General features: G+C 36.9%; 1 protein-coding gene across 2 annotated transcripts in view; it reads right to left on the bottom strand.

Annotated features, from left to right (window-relative positions):
- Positions 1 to 773: 773 nt before the first annotated feature.
- The window catches only part of RETREG1 (reticulophagy regulator 1), a 148,172-nt gene continuing 128,887 nt past the window's right edge, over positions 774 to 20,058 (bottom strand). For both annotated transcript variants that reach the window (XM_017855944.1, XM_017855945.1), the window contains 6 exons: positions 11,235 to 11,361; positions 8,905 to 8,989; positions 6,590 to 6,727; positions 5,733 to 5,797; positions 5,370 to 5,496; positions 774 to 2,951 (listed from right to left, as the gene is read on the bottom strand). In XM_017855944.1, the coding sequence (XP_017711433.1) occupies positions 2,458 to 2,951; positions 5,370 to 5,496; positions 5,733 to 5,797; positions 6,590 to 6,727; positions 8,905 to 8,989; positions 11,235 to 11,361 (1,036 nt within the window). In that variant the 3' untranslated portion in view covers positions 774 to 2,457. The remainder of the gene's footprint in view (positions 2,952 to 5,369; positions 5,497 to 5,732; positions 5,798 to 6,589; positions 6,728 to 8,904; positions 8,990 to 11,234; positions 11,362 to 20,058) is intronic.

Below are 20,058 nucleotides of genomic sequence, written 5' to 3'. Positions count from 1 at the left end.
TACATGCTCAATGTATGCTATTGCCATTGTGTGATTTTGCTCAGTACCTTCTATAGGAAGTGAGCAAAACTTTTCTACAGCTTTCAATTTTAACAAAATATATCCATGGTTCACATTTTAAATACTTCAGTCCACTTAGATTTTACAAACCACTCATTATCAGTTCTTTCAGATGTTGAGGAAATAATGCTATTTATATTCTCATGGTAAAGGACATGTAGTCCTCTACTACACTGGATCAATCATAGATGAAGTGTATCTGCTACTTCATCTTTTAAAACCAGAAACAATGACCCCCACCACCACCAAAACATACATATACACAAACAAAAACCTTCAACATCCTTGTGTTTGTTTGAATTAATAGTTGTGAGAAAGTACCATTATTGTATTGTGTAAATGTGTAGTCACAGAGTCATATACAAACAATATTAAAATTCATACATAGTTAAAATGCTGCTGTCCCTAGAGAGTTGGCATGTCTCCTCGATAGTGGTGATAGCACATTTTTCTACTCTACCAACTTCTTCCCCACACCCCTTTTAATTTGTAGTTATTAACATTTTATTCTAGATTTATTGTTCATACCATCACAGATTATCAGCCCTTGAGTTAATCTTCCTGTAAGGTTATCTAGTGACTTATATTCTTTAATTACTTGGATTATTTAACTTTTTTTCTCCTCAGTGAAGAAATGGAAATGACCTTTAAACTTTTCTACTTTATAACCAAGAATATTACTTTAAAGAAAGAAGCATACACATAAAAAAGAATACTGGTAACAACTATTTTATAAATATGTAACTGTATTTTTCTTCCTGTCCAGAAACTGTTATTGAATAAAATTCAGGTATATTCCTCCAAAACCCACACAGTTCAGAGATTTTCAAACACCAGGTTTCCATTTGTATTCAAATGGGCAAGATAATGAAGGCACAGGCTCACTTTGTATCAATAAAGGACATCAAACACAGTCATGAGGCACTAATGACATAAGCAATCACAAAAATGTTCAAAGTCTTCAGTAACTCTTCTCCCTTTAACATTTGGCAAAATTCAGTCTAGATATTTGAATACCTCAGAAAGAAAAAATAAATAAGAGTTGCTGTCAGATTACTTATAATTAGTCTTTAGAAATATAAGGGATAAAATGAAAGGAAGAGAACACAGATTTCCTATATTCTTGGATTATCCTTCCCTTCTGAGGGTCTCAGATGTCTCTGTGCATCTGCCAAAATGCCAGCTGTACCTGAAGATTCAAGAGATTTTTGGTAGTTGCTGGCATGGTCCCTCGACACTGAAAGTTTATATCACAAAAACAAAATTAGCTTGGTGTGAGCTCTTTAGTCCTTTGTTAAAAACCATAAATCAAATTTGGTTATTTAAAAGTGATCTTAAAACGTTTAAAGGAAAATATATATATTCTGTCTTCCCAGTAAGAAACAGATTTCATATTTATACTTAAATGGCAAATAAATATATTTTAAAGCCAAGCAAGTTCCTCTCCTCTATACAGACTAAGAAAAAAGAGTTATTATGTCTTTATTGCTGATGATCACATCACTCATATCAAGAACTAGTTTCACAATTTTAGGAGACTTTTTTCATGACATAATATAAAAGATACGGGTCTAACTTAAGTCTGAGCAGGCAGAATAGAGCTGTGCTCCCAACATCCCTATCACAAACATATGATAAATGAACAATAAAACAACTGAATCTGTTTATGTCACAACCATTGTCTATGTGATACACAACTGCTTGCTTTCTGTGGGTTAATGCCACCCACTGCAAGACTAGAGATGGCAGTCAGTGGAGCATGCTGCTTTACAAGTAAGCCTAAGTCTACAACTGCAGAAATAACATGGAAATGTTTCAGTCTATCCAGAGTACTTAAATATACTTTTAAATTTTTTCCTAAGAAATTAATTTTGATAGTATTTCCCAAGTCCTTCAACTAAGATACCTTGATAATTTCGGTCTTTTTTACATCAAAATCTATCAGTGTAAAAAAAAAAATTTCCAGGTATTAGGAATAAGGAAGCTGATAATGGCATGTATTCACAATTAATTGTTAATATTTTCAATGAGTTACAATAAACTGTTTTGCATGCTTGAAAAACTGTAAAGAAAAAGAATATTTATAGGAGGATTTTAATAATTTGGTTTTTGTTTCTTTTTGCTTTAAAAACCCCTAATATTTATCTCTGACAACACAGTGTTGTGTATAAAGTTCATTTCCATGCTTATTACACAAAAATAACGATCAGAAATATCAATCTATCAGTGTCAGCTGATATATATCCAATTAATTCACTGCAGGAGGGAAAATAAAACAAATCTAAAGTAATCATTAAAGCTTATAGTTCAATTTTTTTTCTTTTCCTTTTTTTTTTTTTTTTTTTTTTTGAAATTTTTTTGGTGTTTTTTGTGCTCTGTTGCAAGCTGATTCCTAGATTAATGGCCTCCAAGTAGATTTGAAAGGAAACCTGAAGACTTCTTATTTTGCTGTGCTTCTGCTTCCTGGTCTTGTGTAAGTCCCAATTCACTCTCAATCTGATCCAGCTCTGACTGGTCAAGTAGTTCAAAGTCGTCACCTTCTTCAGTGTCTGTGTCCTCTTCTGGGATGGGGGCAGCCTGAGAAAGTGCTTGCTGCACCCCCTCTAACTGGTCTTTGATAGCTGCAGTCACTGCAGCTGTGATGACATCCCCAGCCAGGTTGCTCATCAAGTGAAAGGTTTGGTCACTGTTCAGAGGAAGGGTGAGACCAGCTGCTGATTGCGTCTCTTTGCGTGGTCTGTGACCACTGTCCAACTGTTCCTTCTTTCTCTTGAGCTCAGTGGGCAAACCAAGGCTTAATTCATCTTCATCATTTGTTCCCATGCCATTTTCTAGAGATGGGAAATCTGAAAGATCTCTAGAGAAAACTTCCTCACTAGGTCGGTCAAGATCTGTGAAATGGATAACAGAAGTTCAGACTTAAGCACCTTAACAAATTTCAAATAAAAGTGCTGTCTAAAGATATCTGACTTTAATCTGAACCCTCTGGCAACCTTGGCATTCATCTAGCCTCCTGAGTCAACTTGAATCAGTTTAACCACATACTGAACTCCTAATCCTGCAACACTCTTTCTCCACAGGGACACAAACACTACACATCCCTCTATATTTAGCTTTCCTCTTAAGCACAAAGCAGTGTATTTACTGACTTAACATTCACACTTGTCTGGCATCAGCTTGAGGTTTTGACTAACGTTTCAGCATTTACTATAAAAATTCCCCATCCTGCTCCTAGGGTGGGAATTACCTTAAGCCAATGAGTATACATGTACATGAAATTAAAAATACTGTAATAGGAAGTTTCCTTGGGTTTTGGTTAATATTATTTAGCCTCAGCATTTTCATACATAGAGATCTATTTCAGCGTCTGTAATCTGTGTTTGTTTTAAGCAATGGAAAGAAGATACTGTTCCTTCTATTCCATATAACCCAAGAGTTTATAGAAACATTTGGCTCTCTATAACTATAGCTGAAACTGACCATATGAAGATTTAGGACATTTGAAAGCAATGTCACAGTAGAAGGCTGATAGATTTTATTGTTTTTACCTTTCATATAAAATTCTTTTAATATAACAGTTAACTCCCTGCAACCATGATTTGAAATCTTCAATTAATGAAAAAAGTCTTTTATGTGGCTTGGATTATTAATGTCTCTTTTGTTGAATAAATCTGAGATGGGATCCTTAAGAACAAGGTACTTGTTATTCTTGTTCTTTAAAATATGACCTCAAATTGTAGGTACTGAAAGCTTGTAGAGCTTGAATGACCTTCAGCGATGCTCTTGTTCTAATTTAAAGGTGAGAAAATTGAGATCCACAAAGATTATTTCACCTGTTCCAGGTCATAAAGTTAGGTAGTGACAAAGGCAAGACTCTACTTGGGTTTTCCACCTTCCAAACCCATCTTCTTTCAAACACTGCACAGCCTCCCTCCCTCCTTCCTTTAAGAACAGAAAATGTCTTTTTGGAACATAAGTATAAAACAGTTCATTCATTCTCCTCCTTTATAATCTGCTCATATGTTCAGTATATGGCCAAAACAAGGTAATCCAGTGAGACTAACAAAAGTTAAGTTACTGGACAAGCATTGACTCTCAATTTAAGTTATGGATATAATTTGCATTATAAAGAATACTGTGCTGTCTTGTTTTTAATTGTACTTTACAAAGAATATACTGGATAAAGAAAATGTGGTACATATACACCATGGAATACTATGCAGCCACAAAAAGGAATGAGATCATGTCCTTTGCAAGGACATGGATGGAGCTAGAAGCCATTATCCTCAGCAAACTAACACAGGAACAGAAAACCAAACACTGCCTGTTGTCACGTATAAGTGGGAGCTGAATAATGAGAACACATAGACACAGTGGTGGCGAACAGCATACACTGGGGCCTGTCATAGGGTCAGGGGTGGGAGGAGGGAGAGCATCACAAAATAGCTAATCGACGCTGGGCTTAATACCTAGGTGATGGGATGCAAACCACCATGGCACATGTTGACCTGTGTAACAGACCTGCACATCCTGCACATGTACCCCTGAACTTAAAAGTTGGAAATAAAAAAAATAAAAATAAAAAACTGTTTTAACTTCAAAGACAAATGTGAGAAACTCCAGAGTCAGCTGGACTCAGGGAACTTGCCCTCCATACTTCAGCCCCTTTTAATGAGGACTAGGCCTAAATGTATAGGATTACCATCTATCTTTCTCTCCCACATTATCACTTAGGGCATTTCAAAGACATTTCAGGAGGTAATTTTCTAATTTTAATTATTTTGTTTTCAAAATTTCTGTCCAAAGGCAGATTTGGACATTGATTTAGATTTTTTTCTCATACTTTTGAAAATAGCTTTTGATAATTCATGCACCAAAAAAACACACTTCTAAAGTATACAATTCAGTGTTTTTTAGTATATTCACAAAGCTGTACAAGCAGCATCACTAATTCTAGAACACTTTCATCACTCCAAAAATAAATGCATACCAATTAACAGTCACTCATTATTCCCTCCTTCCATCAGTCCACAGCAGCCACTAAATTTCCCTTTATTTGGACTTGTTATTCTAGGCATTTCATATAAATGGAATTATACAGTATGTGGCATTTTGTGTCTGGCTTCCTAGCATGTTTTCAAGGTTCATCTATGTTATAGCAAGTATCAGTACTTCATTTTTATAGCCAAGTAATATTCCACTGTAGAGATATGGTGGTAACATGTTATTTACCCATTCAGTATTTGGCAGAAGTTAAATAGTTTTGTATGCACTCATAAAAATAAATGTGTCCAGAAATATTAGCATACCATCAGAAGTGTCTGTCTGTGGAGTGTATCCTTCTGAAAGGTTGAAGGTCCCATTATCAGTCCAGGATACCTCTGAGACGTCTGTGTCAGACACAGATAACTCTTTGGCAGCAACCGTGAGGCTAATCTGTATTAATATAAATAAATACCAGCGGCACATTTTAAACTGCTGAAGGGAATATTTTGAAAAATCCATACGAACCCCCAAAATGTCAGAGTAATAAAACCAGATGGATATTTTTCTTTTGAAATCATTCAGTCATCTTACAGAAATATGAATTTATTAGGAAGATCATTCAGCTTTATATATGTAAATACATTTACAGTCAAACCACACAGGAACAAATTGAAAACAAAAAATACCTTAGGACAAAGAGCTGAAAAGTCTAATTCACTGTCATCTTTGTGACTTTTTTCTTTATCTGCTTCTGTCGAGAAAAAAATTTGGAAGTTTTCAGTTTCCTAGCCAACTCAGATATAGTGCATTTATTTCATTATGTATTCTTACCCCACATTTCTCATATTCTCAAATACCTCCATATCATTAAATGTTTGCACATAACAAACTTCACATATTTGCAAAGGAAATGATCCACATTAGTGGTTCTCTTAATATTGTCCCTGAAACAGCAAAAACATCCTCCCTGGGAACTTTTTAGAAATGCAGATTCTCAGGCCCTACCCTAGATCTACTGCATCAGAAACTCTGGGCTGGGGCCTAGCAACTCATCCTGTAATAAGCCCTCCACATGACTCCGATACATTCTAGTTTTAGAACCTATAAGGTCTCAAGCCAAGTTAAAAAGTAAAAGATGATTATATTGGCTTTTCCTGTATTTTATTTTCCTTCCCCTGTTTTTTCAATCCCTTCTTACACAACTTCCACACTCCTAGCACTGCTTGTGTAATTTTGTATTTGTGATAGTCCAACCCAAAATAAAACTAAGTAAATCATAAGTAGCACAATAAAAAGTGTTGAAGCCTTTTCTTTCTCCCCTGACAGTGTGGATTAAAAAGTCAGTTTCTTTCATTGTATATTTGAGAAAAGAAGGAAAGCTTAAATAGGAAAAGGATATATATAACTTTGAGGGAGATTAGCTTCTATAACAATATTTAGTAAAAAGCTAAAAGTATCCTCAAATGTATTAAAGGAATTGCCTAAAAATAGCTCGCTAATGTCTCATTTCATGCATAGAATCTAAAATATAAACTTTACCTACCAGATCTCTCACGTTTCTTCTGATTAATATATTCTCCAATTCCAAAATCCAGTTTCAGCAGAACTGACTTGATTTTACTGTATATTTTTTGTCCAATATCATTACATTTAAACAATGGACACAAAAATGCACACAGTACTGAAAGAAGAAAGAGAGTAGAGGTAAAATGCCTTTCCTCTCAAAAGGCTACATACATTTCAGTATTTCACAAAATACTACATTTTTTTACTGAAAAACTTAAGTTTTTTTTTTTTTTTTAAGGAAAATGCCTCTGTGAAATAAGTTCATAATTTCTATTCTTTTTCTGTAAGGTAAACATTTTCTACCACCACCCACCCACCCACACACACACACACACATGCATACCCACGCACACACAATGCTCACAGTCACTGTTTTCAGGTGCAATTAGATCAACTCCCTCCTTTCAATCCTTTTACTCTCAAAATTTATAGAAAAATTACATGCTTTCCAAACAACGGTCCTGGTTTAACCGTATTTATTCAATGCCATTTCACCGTAGGAAAGTTATTAGCCTCTCATCAATAATATTAGGATAATAACCTTATTTCTTTGGGGTTGTTGTAATCATGAGGCTGATGTTATATATGAGTTCTTTTGGGGAGAATGGATTTGAGCTCTGACCATTTGCCATTTGCTTTATGCATTAAGAATACAAAAAGAGGCCGGGCGCGGTGGCTCAAGCCTGTAATCCCAGCACTTTGGGAGGCCGAGACGGGCGGATCACGAGGTCAGGAGATAGAGACCATCCTGGCTAATACAGTGAAACCCCGTCTCTACTAAAAAATACAAAAAAACTAGCCGGGCGAGGTGGCGGGCGCCTGTAGTCCCAGCTACTCGGGAGGCTGAGGCAGGAGAATGGTGTAAACCCAGGAGGTGGAGCTTACAGTGAGCTGAGATCCAGCCATTGCACTCCAGCCCTGGCGACAGAGCGAGACTCCGTCTCAAAACAAACAAACAAAAAAAAAGAATACAAAAAGAAGCAAAGATTGCCACCCTCTAAGTACTGTATTCCTAATATTTATTTCTTTGTTCTTTTTAGGAAGTATCCTATATTATATTTTTAAAATAGGAGCTACAAACTCAAATGTCTCTAGAGGCCAAGAAATTGTATGTAAACTTTAAAATCCATTGTAAGAAAAATTGGAAAATATGAGGGTATGTTAAGTGGAGAGTGCCTGCCCCATCGAAAGGTAGCAGTGCCAGATCATAGTTTTCAGGTAAAGGAGAAAATCCATACATTTTAGTAACATTTTTGAGTGATCATTGATGTATAATAAAATACATGTATTTAAAGTGTACAATTTGATAAATTTTGACATGGGTACAACTAAGAAGCCATCACCATAATCAAGATAATGAACATGTCTACCACCCCCAGAAGTTTTCTCATGTTTTTATTCATCCTTCCCTCCAGTCTCCTACCTCTTCTCCCTGTCCCCACCCACCTCATCCCCAGGCAACCGCTGATCTGCTTTGTTACTAAAGATTGTTTGAATTTTCTAGGATAATATATAAATGGAATCATACTCTTTCATCTGGCTTCTTCTACTCAGTCTAATTATTTTGAGATTTATCTTTAGTGTTGTATGTATCAATTTTTAGTGCTAAGTAGTAATCCATTATATGGATATACCACAGTTTGCTTACCCATTCATCCTATTGATGGATGTATGGATTATATTCTGCTTTTGGCCACTACAAATAAATCTGTTATGAACATTTGTGTCTTTGTACTTTCATTTCTCTTGGGTAAGTACCTAGTTGTGGGATGGCTTTGTCATGTAGTAGTTTTTAAGAAACTGCCAAACTGTTATCCAAAGTGATTTTAACATTCTACCTACCCCGCAACAGTATATGAGAATTCTACTTCCTCTGCATCCCTCCTAATACTTGATATGGTCAGTATTTTTAATTTTAGCCATTCTGGTAGGGATGCAATGGTATTTCATTGTGGTTTTAATTATTTTTTTGAGCCAGAGAACATGCACGAAGGCAAAGGTGTTGGTGTGTTTTTGGGAGGTGGGGCATACAGCTTTATGTATAGTTTTACTGACAAAATTTAACATTAAATTATTAACTTATAATTCTGCCTTTTGCAGCTATTCTTCCAATTTTAAATTAGAGGCATGGATCTAGGAAAATAGAGAAACTTTGTACAGCAGGAGAGTAAAGAATAATCAACTTGTATTATAGTTAAGAACTCATCCCCCCTCTTCAAACTACAGGTCTGTTGACCATAAAGTGATACCATATGCATCACAAAAATTAGCCACATGGTCTACTATACTTACACAGTAGATAGCTGAGTATAACCCCAGGAATGTAACTTCCCAAGATCGTAAAAAATGTGCACACACTACAGACCAGGAGACAAAACTGGAAATAATAGAAATAACATGGGATAGTTATACATAACACCAAGATATTTTGGAGCACAGGATACACACATAATTGTAAATCTGTAAGTGACCTATCCGGTTATTACAGATTTTTTTCCAAAGAGCATTGTTTTGCACTAAGGGCTGACTAATGACTGCTGCATTCAACCAGCCTTAGTCCATTTCAGCACTTGGTAATAATTATTTTGAGGACACAGGAGCTAATTCCTGGCACAGAGAGTGACAACTCCCATTACACATGCCTGTGGCTGTATTACTGCCAGGTGCAAGAGAACAAAAAACTATTATGTCCCCAGAAACTTCTTCTACTTCACTCATTTAAGGAAATTAATGAGGCCTGATAACTACATCTGAAAGTTCAAACTACCACTATAAGCCCACTGAAATTCATAAAAACACAGCAAAACATGTTACAGAAATTAGAGGTATCTATACAAATCTAACGTAATTTACACAAATCTAATGTAATGTATAGCTGCTAAGCTGACAGGATAAATTTATGGCCATCACTATCATCTTTCCTAACCATATATACTGCTCAAATTGACCCCACTTCTAAGTCACTTAGAAATAAACTGCCATTTAAATGAAACTCCTGCAGTGACATGTTTATTTTCCTTCTGTCATTTATGGTTAAAAAAATTCTTGATTGTTTTAAGAAATTTAAAAACAATCAGAAAATATCCTTAATTCCCTTTAGAAACATCAAGGCAGAAAATTTTCCCATAAAGGCGTCAACTGATTTTCACACGTCAGTCTTACACTGTCTTACATTTTACATCATCTTTAAACAGTGATAGTAAATTAAACTGAAAAGCAAGCAAAGGAAATTCATTCAGGGAGTTTCTAAAAGACACAGGAGGAAGGAATACATACCTCTGACCAATAACTGATGATGATAAAGAGCAAAGGGGTCTAAATCTAAGTTTGATTTTGATTTTTCATTCTTTAGTACAGAGTTAATAAATTAACTAGTCAAAAGCAGATTAGATGAATTGTAGAACAAAACTAAGACTTGTTTCTAAAACAGCAAGGGCCCTGGAAAGAATGTGAAATTCTATAAATGAAATGGAAAGGCCATAAAGTCAAAGGAACAGATAAGCCAAGAAAAGTATTACTATATCGAGAATTTAGTTTTTCAAAGGGATTTCATATTATGCCCTACATTTGCAGCATCATCATTTTAAGCTAATTGACTTGGGGCACATTAATGCAACCCAGTGCAGAAGTTTGAAGTTTAGAATCTTCCAAAAATACATTTAGTCACTTCAGTAAAATCAACATCAACAGTACATCATTCCCCAAATACAGGTATCGATGCTTTAAAAAAAAAAAAAAAAAAGCCTTCAATGAATAAAATAATGCATCCAAATGCAATACTGCCACTTTAATACACTCAAAAAGTCTCTAAGCATAGTTCTATTATTTAATACTATTGAAGTTATGATATTGCATACTATACAAGGTAAAAAGACAGAGATTTTCAGTGCTGACATTCCTAGCTCTTCATTCTATCCACGGGTGGATATTCAAGAAACTTGAAAGCAACACTGGAATAGAAAAGGTCTATTGATGGTTCTGCATCTCACCCAAGCTATCAAGACAGTCGATCAGAATTAAAGCTGCCTCTACACATAAAATAATACAAGTATGTGCGCCACTCCATGTAATCCCTTTCCAACCATGTAAGACACTTCCCCTCATGGGTTTTATCTTAATTGGAAAAATACTCCTTTTGTTTATATAATCACTATGTTTTGCCAAAAGTTTTCTTTCTTAAATAAATAAATCATACAAGAACCTCCACTTTTTAGCTTGAAAATAAGATTCAGTTATCTTCAAAAGCACAGTCAAAGAACTATGTATTCATTTCATCTCCCTTTGACTTCAGCACCAGGCTAAATACGATAACTGAAATTCTTAAGACTTTGTTTTCTCCCTAGTCTTGCTGATAAGACCAATCACCATTCATTTTAGCTAATGAGCTAGAAAAATATGTATAAAACGTAAAACCAATCCAATTTCAAAATGTGAGGCTGAGGATTATCTCGTGTTCGCACACTCACAGTTCTGAACCTTGCTGATGCCAGCTTTTATGGCATATGTTCTTAGTATAGTATATTTAAAATTGGAGAAATCTGACAAGCTGATAAAATAGGTTAGTTCATTTGTTTCCAAGTAACTGAACATTTTAAAACATACTCCTTTACTGGAAAACTTGCCTTGCCAGGGCTCTGCTGTTTAAAAAGAGACATTTCTTGAAGAAATATGCTGAAATTCATCCATGATTCTGCAATACAGTGGCTGAGCCTGGGTCTTTCATCTGGTTTGGAATTGATAACTTCCCAGCTAAAGAGACAAAAAGAAAAAAATATTACCGAAGTTTAGGTGATTCGTTCAACATTTATGGCTTTGGCAAATATTTATTGAGCATCTACTGTTGGCCACGCCCTCCGGAAAAGCCCTGTGAATTCAGAAGTGAACTATCCAGACACTCGCTTCAGGAAACTCATGCCAAAAGAAACAATTAGCTATCTAATTAATTGTATATTTACAACCAGGGAAACACTAAGGGAGAACACGGTGAGGCTTAGGGATGTCCTTAATGAAGAGTCATTTTTAAACTCAAATATGAGATGGATCAGCAGTTTAATCATAGGGTTCCAGATAGAACAACATGCAATATACGCAGAGGCCCTGGAGTGGGAAGGAGCTTAAATGTGCTATCCTATCGAGTCTCAACATGGCTCCAGCAAAGTCAACCAGAAGAAGAACATGTGAAGCTGGAGACGTAGGAGGAGACTAGGTCATGGAAGGCCTTGTAGGAACTTGTTAGAGAAACCTTGGAATTAAGCATATAATATTAAGCACCAACAATGTATTTTCAATAAATATACAAATTTTATATATATATATACACACACACATATATATACATACATACCATGTACTATGGTTGGAAAACTATAGAAAATTGTTAAAAGGATCTTACAATATCCTCTATTTTTCCAGAGTACATTTTCCTAGTCATCATCTAGAACGTGTTGAGTGTGATGCATGGGCCGGCAACGAGCTTTCTCCCTGCCCTCATTTTCCACAGGAACCTCAGTGAGCTAAAAACTAGAAACAATCATTCCAGGAAGAAGACGCATGTAAATACATGTCCTTCCCTAACATTACAATGACATAAAGCTTAATTCCTGCTTTTGCAATCCTAACTCATAAAAACATACCAGTTCAAACGATCCCTGTTAAGAATCCTCAAATTCATTCATTTAAGAGATTATTAAGAGATAAGTGCCTACCATGTTGAAGGCACTGCCACAGAGCTATGGATATGGCAATAACAAAAGCAGCAAAGTTTCTAGCAGAAGACAAGGATTGTTAGTGAACTATCATCTGAGCTATGGTAGAGTACTAGGGTGAGGCTGATCTCTGGATTCAACTCCAGTAGCCCTAAGACAAGTCAAAACTACCTTCGCCCTTAGATGCTCAACTATACAGAAGCTTGTGTACATACAGATTCTGTGACTTTTAATATATTTTGAATAGTAAGGCAATTTGTGAATTACAATTCCTTTTTATAAAAATAATTTTAATCCAAGTTTAAATGAGTGCAATAGCATGTTTTAAAAAGGGGAAGTATGCCATTTTCCTTCCTGTTTGTTTTTTCAACCTCAACTAATGCTCTGAAGAGTCACTGAGCTACCAGTTGTCCTGGCTGATGTTATTCCTACAGGTAGATTTGCTGTCTGTCATAAGAAATGAACTTTTGGGCATGGTTTATGCATCTATTAACTCTACCCACTCTTGAATCACTGAGCAAATCTGTTTTCACTGGGACCATATCTGGCACCAGGTTTGCATACCCCATGATTCCACATCTATTAAAATACTAAGGGCATAGCTAAGGAGCAGATATCTGTGGCAAAATCTTGCCAGGGCTCTGCTGTTTAAAAAGAGACATTTCTTGAAGAAATATGCTGAAATTCATCCATGATTCTGCAATACAGTGGCTGAGCCTGGGTCTTTCATCTGGTTTGGAACTGATAGCTTCCCAGCTAAAGAGACAAAAAGAAAAAAAAATATTAAATGTGGTCATCGGGGGGTGACTCTTAAATGGAGTGTTTCTAGTTTTAGCTCACTGAGGTTCCTGTGAAAATGAGGGCAGGGAGAAAGCTTGTTGCTGGCCCATGCATCACACTCAACACTGAAGTGGTCCTAAAAATAAAAATATTAGATATTAAATATAAAAAAATGTGGCAAAATTTTGCCAAGGTATCTGCTTAGTGGGAAAAGATTTTGCACCGAAGAGCAAAGGCTTTGTGGCAAAGGAAATGCAAGGTTATTAAAATGCAGTCTGTTTTCTCAGAACAATATAGATTTGCTGCAAATTGGCACAGACAGGCTAGGCTACTGTTCAGTTTAATGGGACCATGAAGATGACAGAAAACATTTTAATTTAGGCTCTCTATGCATACTGAACAACTATTTAAGGATTCATTTGAACTGTTTGCCAAATATAATTCTAACAAAAATCAATGAAAAGCTATAATGGAACGATTTGTTATTTTCTTTTAAAGATTAAGATGGAAAAAATGAACAGATTAAGATGGAATAAACAATCTCCCACCTTGGCCTTCCAAAGTGCTGGGATTACAGGCATGAACCACTGTGCGAAGACAAAAAAATATTTTTTTGAATGAATGGTACTTTATACAGATGCTGGAACTTTGTTCTAATATCATCTTTAGGATTCATGTCTTGGAAATGACACCATATCCATATTTGTTTACATATTTTTTATTATTGCTTAAGTAAAGTCCCCAAATTGTAAAAGAGCCTAGTATAATGTTAAATTGCCACTATAGAGATAATGTTAGAACAAAGACTTCATATAACTTAAGATGTTTTATAGAGATTACAATGAAATAACTAAAAACTCTCTTTTGCATTTAAGGGTCTTATGTATTTTCCACAGTGGACTTCAAGTGGACACCATCTCTCCATTAATTTATTCATTTATTCAATAAAAAGTTATTAAGTTTCCCCTTTGTGTCTTGCATTACACTAAATGTGGAAAATACTGTTATTTCAAAAACTTGAATGCTGATAGTACTATTCCTCTGTGTCTATAGATAAACACTATTTGCTGGAAAGAAAGAAAAAAATAATCTTTGACTATCTTCCATACTCATAAGAAAACACTCTTAATTATATTACATTTTTCCCCTTTTAAAAAGCCTCACATAATCATTTTTTGGGACAATAAATTTCATCATTACTTACATTTTATTAGCACAATAAATTATAATTGATATTGAATTTTTATAATCACAAACAGAAATGAGAACTTCACTGTGTACAACTTGAAAATAATATCTAACCAAATGGGTTTGTAAAGAGTAATAAGTGTTTGAGATTAAAAATAAATGTTCAGATTGTGCTGAATAAAATTTAATGGAAATATATATGATTTAAAAAGAAAATGTAAGTTCCAGGGTGAAGAAAAGATGTCACTCCACATCTTTTCTTCTGGACCAAAAACAGATGCTCTCTGGGAGTTTAATAATAGTTTTAAATTGCCCAGTGATTAATTCTGAGTACCGTAGGAACTCACATTTCTATAGTCCAGTGAGTTTACCATTAATTTATGTCACCACAGTTCAATTTAGGTTACATGGAATTATATAATTTGGCATGAGATGGGACATTTGATGTCAACTTTTCAAATTCCCCTATTTTATAGGTGAGGAACGTGAAATCCAAGTTTTTGCAGCTAGTGTGAGGCAGAGCCAAGACCCAAGGCCAGGACTTTGGGTTTCCAATACAGTTCTAATCCTTCAAAATGTGTGCCCTCTTTAAAGGTGAATACATTCAATGACATTCTTTGAAGAGACCACGTGGCAATTCAGAACGAGAAGGAACATTTCATGTTCCTCCCCACTCTTTCCTAGAATCAGAAGAGATGAGGTGTGATTGACCAATACCAACATGCCATCATGCAGGAGCAACCCTTTCCAGGAAAACAGAGCACTTCATGTGCAGAACCCAATACTCAGCGGAAACCAAGATCTATGCTTAGTGCTTGGTTGACGTTTAACACAGGTGTCATCTGCATACACACACATACACATGCTGAGTTGCTACGTAATGAAACTCTAGGTTTTCCTAGAGAGCCTTATTTGGAAAACACATAACTAGAAAAAAGATCTCCTGTGAATGCTGGGCAAGGCTTGGGGAACAGATCTTTTCCATGGTGTGTGGCTGCCTTCCCACCATCCTTGGCACTGATCACCATGCAACATAAGGCCCAACTAACATAAAAGGAGATGAAAATACCTAAGGCTTCAAAACATTTTGAGTTTATACTAAGTTCCTAACCAAACAATACAAGTCTTCTGTGACTGACGCTCAACTAAGGGAGAAAATTCATTACCAGTAGCTTCATTACTATTTCCTCCTTAGCTTCAAAGAGAACATGTACTTTCCAAGTTCAAAGAGAAATAGGTTTTTTGGTTCATCTTTCTGTACATCTTCCCTCCCTCTCCCCAGTCTTCCAGCTTTCTCTCACACTCTTGCCTTCACTAAGGAGTGAACTCACCACACACTCCAGCCACAAGATAAAGACCATTTAAGAGTCACCCCCTGATGACCATCCTCCCCAACTTTCCATCCTCACAGCCAGTCCAGTGCAAGTAGTTCCCAGGGAGAAGTCACTACAAGTCCCAGCCATGCCATCTTTCAGATGGGCTTTGCTCAAGGATCTGTAACTGTAAATGATTCCCCAAAAAAGCCCCAGCAGATGCCATCTTGTTGAGTTTTCGTTCTTAACTAAAAACTAGTCAGGTGTTTTGATGAAGACCATTCTGCAATCAAGCAATTCTTTATCAAGGAACCCTAAGCCAGGGCAAAGTGCTTTTTCAGCAGCTGAAGAATTTCTGGTTTTACCTGCCAGTGAAACTCTAAGGGAACAAAACATGGAAAGATGGCTCCTTGGACAAGCAGCCTCACTTTGTCCACAAAAAAGGAGGTTTGGCTTCTCAGTAGAATTGCAAGCCAACATCCCTTCTTTCTTCCTCCCTGTCCCCATTAGAACACAATTTGTTATACACATTGGGTGGTCTGGCCAAATAAGCCCTTCGTGCAGTTCCTGAAGATGTAGTTGTGAGACAACACCCAGGGCACGGTTTAAGCAGCAGCTTTCTGGGCCTTACTGAAGAGACGGAGATGGAGCAGGCCTGGGGGAGGCTCAGAAAGCTGCCTTTTAACAGGTGTCCCAGATGATGCTGAGGCAGGTGTTTCTTATCCTAAGAGTCACTGTGAGAAATATCCTTGATAAAGTAACATTGAATTGAAGAGGGCGACTTCTGCTTCTCGGCAAGATGGTGTGAGAGGGAGCTGATATACCCAACCCACCTGAAACAATCCAAAGGCAATAAAGAAAAAATCTATGGAACAACGATTTTCAAAAATCTGGGCATTAGGCAAGGAAGGACAGTGACTCCTAAGGGATGATAAACCAATAAGGGAGTTATGTGAACACCCAGCTCTCTGCCTTGAGTTTTCCTGGCCTGGGAGCAGAGGCAGCAACCCAGGTAACACCTGGCAACTCCCTGAGTTGAGGAGACACAGCTGAGTTTCCAAAAAGGCGCTCCAAGGGGCCAGAGTTTGCAGGACCCAGCGCCGGAGAGTAGAGCACAGTGCAGAAGGAGACAACGGGAGAGGTCTGTTGTGGGGGATTCCTGGAGTCTTCAGCTGAGGCTTGGCTGGCACAGGCATGTGAGAAGCCCAGAGGCCAGGGAAGAGCCATCAGAAAGGACTAGAAGGAACAGTGTCTTTTGCCAAGAATGACACCTGGTCCTACCAACTAGACTGAAAAACCTCAAAATTCACAGACATGGGTGGAATACTCAGAAGCGTCTTGCCTCAGTAGCAGAGAATAATCAGTCCTAAACTAAATGCAGCTCTGGTCCTAACAAGTCTTAAAAGCACACCTTAGGCCAGGTGTGGTGGCTCACGCCTGTAATCCCAGAACTTTGGGAGGCCCAGGTGGGCAGATCACAAGGTCAGCAGATCGAGACCATTTTGGCCAACATGGTGAAACCCTGTCTCTACTAAAAGTACAAAAATTAGCCAGGTGTGGTGGTGTGCGCCTGTAGTCCCAGCTACTCAGGAGGCTGAGGCAGGAGAATCACTTGAACGTAGGAGGCAGAGGCTGCAGTGAGCTGAGATAGTGCCACTGCACTCCAACCTGGGCAATAGAGCAAGACTCTGTCTCAAAAAAAAAAAAAAAAAAAAACAGACCTTAAAGGGATCAAACTGATTTTAAGTGATTCAACCACCATCCGTAGGATACAAAGTGGTGAGTTTTGTTATGAACCAAATAACTCAGTCAAACTGGGATGTGAAGCAGTTCACTTATTTTACTTTCATGTGTATCTTTTAAATTATTGTGTACCTTTGTTCCCTTAAAAATATAGTTATCAAAACAATGTTTAAATAGTCTAAGATTTGTCTTTGTGTAGTTTAATGCCTGCATAATGGAATTCTGATGCACTCTGCCGGCAGTTTCAGAATGCAGCACACAGTATACTCCGTTAGGGGGTTCTGTAAGACTAAGAAATACGACACTCTTGTGCTCTTTAAAAATAGATTGTAATTCTGTAAGAGAGAACATGTGCTAGCAGCCTGTTTCATCTCTTTCACCAATAGTGTCTTTGAGCACTAGAAAAAATAACGCTGCAACAAAATGAATCTTGGCATAGAAGAAATAGCATCTCATTATCATTTAACTTCTGTTCGTTTCAATAAATATGCAATGAATGTACATTAACTGTCACCATTCCCGGCCCTGGGACTGAGAGTTGACTAAGGCACAGCCCGTAACCAATAAGTTAAAGTGTACATGTGACCCAAGAATGATTCAAAGCACACACACTCGTGATACATGAAATGTTTAAAATGGCATTTATTGTATCTAGGGCTATTGGAGATACATGAATTTGAAAACTAAGTTGGGGATTGGATATATGAGGAGAACTTGTTAAATGTAAGATCTTTTCACTATTGTACATTTTACAGGACAATGTTTTAGCATATACTAATGAACTTAAAAGTGTTTTACAACTCAGTTATTTTGAAAGCAAAAAATTATATTTTTAATATATCAAAGCTAAAATCTTTTCATGTACTTCTTGAGCTTTAGATTTGAGGAGATAATTGCCAACCAGAGATAGGAAACCTGGAGTAGACAGAAAAAGAGAGGAAGGGAAAAAGGATATATGCGAGGCAGGGAGAGAATATGAATGAATCCTGATAATCTTGTTTGAGTTCTTGGGTCCTGTCAGGCCCAAAAGGCAAGGTGCAAAGCAAATCCGCCCATGGACATCCCCCATGATTGCAGCCAATTCCCTTGTGCCTTAAGCTGGTTTCTGGCATTTGTAACACAAACTAAAGTGCCACATGTTTCAGTAGAAGCAATGGAAAATTGTTTTAAATATTTTAAATTATGAATAAATGTAACTATAAAAAAGTTATAAGATTACACAGATTACTATAACAGTTTTATTTAGATGGCAATTTGTAGTAGAAAGGAAAGATGCAATTAGGTTATATAATAAATCAAGCAAAGGCAGTTTGTTAACAACTAAAGGGGGTTGGTTACAGGCAGCATAAAAAAGAATAGCTAACACTCCCCAGGGGTCAGGTAGTGAACAGCATCTTGTAAACTTACTATCTTGTTCAATCCTTAGAACCAACCTGTGATTTACTGTTTATTATTCTTGTTCAACAGATTGAGGAAGTTGAGGCCCAGATACATCAGCTATAGTATCCAAGGTCACAGAATGAATACACAATGGAATAGGGAAGTAATACATGGAACTGGGAATGCACCGAATGTGGGGCGAGATACAGAAAAAACACTCTCTGGATTGGAACATGGGGACCACTGCAAAGATAAGTAGGAAAGCACATTAGGGCAGTGCCGCGGGCAGGATTATAGATCCCTAAATGCCAAGCTACACAAATAGAAATCAAAATAGCTAAAAAGCGGCTTTGGTTCCCAGGTGAAACTCCTTGGACCTAAGGCGTCTAGATTCTTATTTTCTCTCTGAACTCCTCCAGCTGTTGCCAAATTAGTACCCACAAAGTGATTCCATAATCATGAATCCAACTTCTCAAACTTAAATTACAACACGTGCCCATAATAATCATGACCATGGCAACTATCTGCTGAGCTCTCCCTGTGTGCCAGGTACTATGTTAAGCACTCTGCCTGCATTGTCCCAATGTCCTCCACGTGATCACCCTATGACCCCATCCCCATTACAATACCCTGCAAGGTAGGGTTATCTCCATTTTACCCAAGAGAAAACTGAGGCTGAAAAGGGCTTGAAACACGGCAGATCTCCTGGTTACTGACCACAACTGTCGCATCTGGTAACATTCTTTCATGGCAATTATCAATTGCTATTTATGACATTTGTAACACTGACTCCCTATTAGACTTTAAATTCCATAAAGGAATTCTTGGTCAGTGCTCTGTCTTCAGTAGCTAACAGAGCTTGACATCTATGAGGCACATAAAAATATTGAATGAATATAAACAGTAAACATCCAAAGAAGAAAATGTCAAAAATAATTAACAGTGGTTATTTAGTGGTACTATGTTTTAATTCACTTATCTGAATATCTGTATACATTACATGTTGGTAATAATTAGCATGCATTCCTTTATATGTATAAAATATACAAAACATTAGACAAAAGTTCTATTAAAATCGGGAAAACAACTGTCATCTATATGGAAGAGTTTTGTTTGTTCTTTTGTGCAAATAGGCAGTTAAAATACCTTCAAAATTAGCTAATTAGGAAATACGGGCCAGGCACAGTGGCTCACACCTGTAATCCCAGCACTTTGGGAGACAAAGGCAGGAGGATCCCTTGAGCCCCAGAGTTCACGACCAGCCTAGTCAACATGGCAAGACCCCGTCTCTACTTAAAAAAAAAAAAAAAAAAAAAAAGGGGGGGGGGGGGGGGGGG

This window comes from Rhinopithecus bieti, unplaced genomic scaffold (genome assembly GCF_001698545.2).
Source record: "Rhinopithecus bieti isolate Rb0 unplaced genomic scaffold, ASM169854v2 scaffold_41836, whole genome shotgun sequence".
NCBI lineage: Eukaryota > Metazoa > Chordata > Mammalia > Primates > Cercopithecidae > Rhinopithecus > Rhinopithecus bieti.
This window is presented reverse-complemented; position numbering and strand designations above follow the sequence as displayed.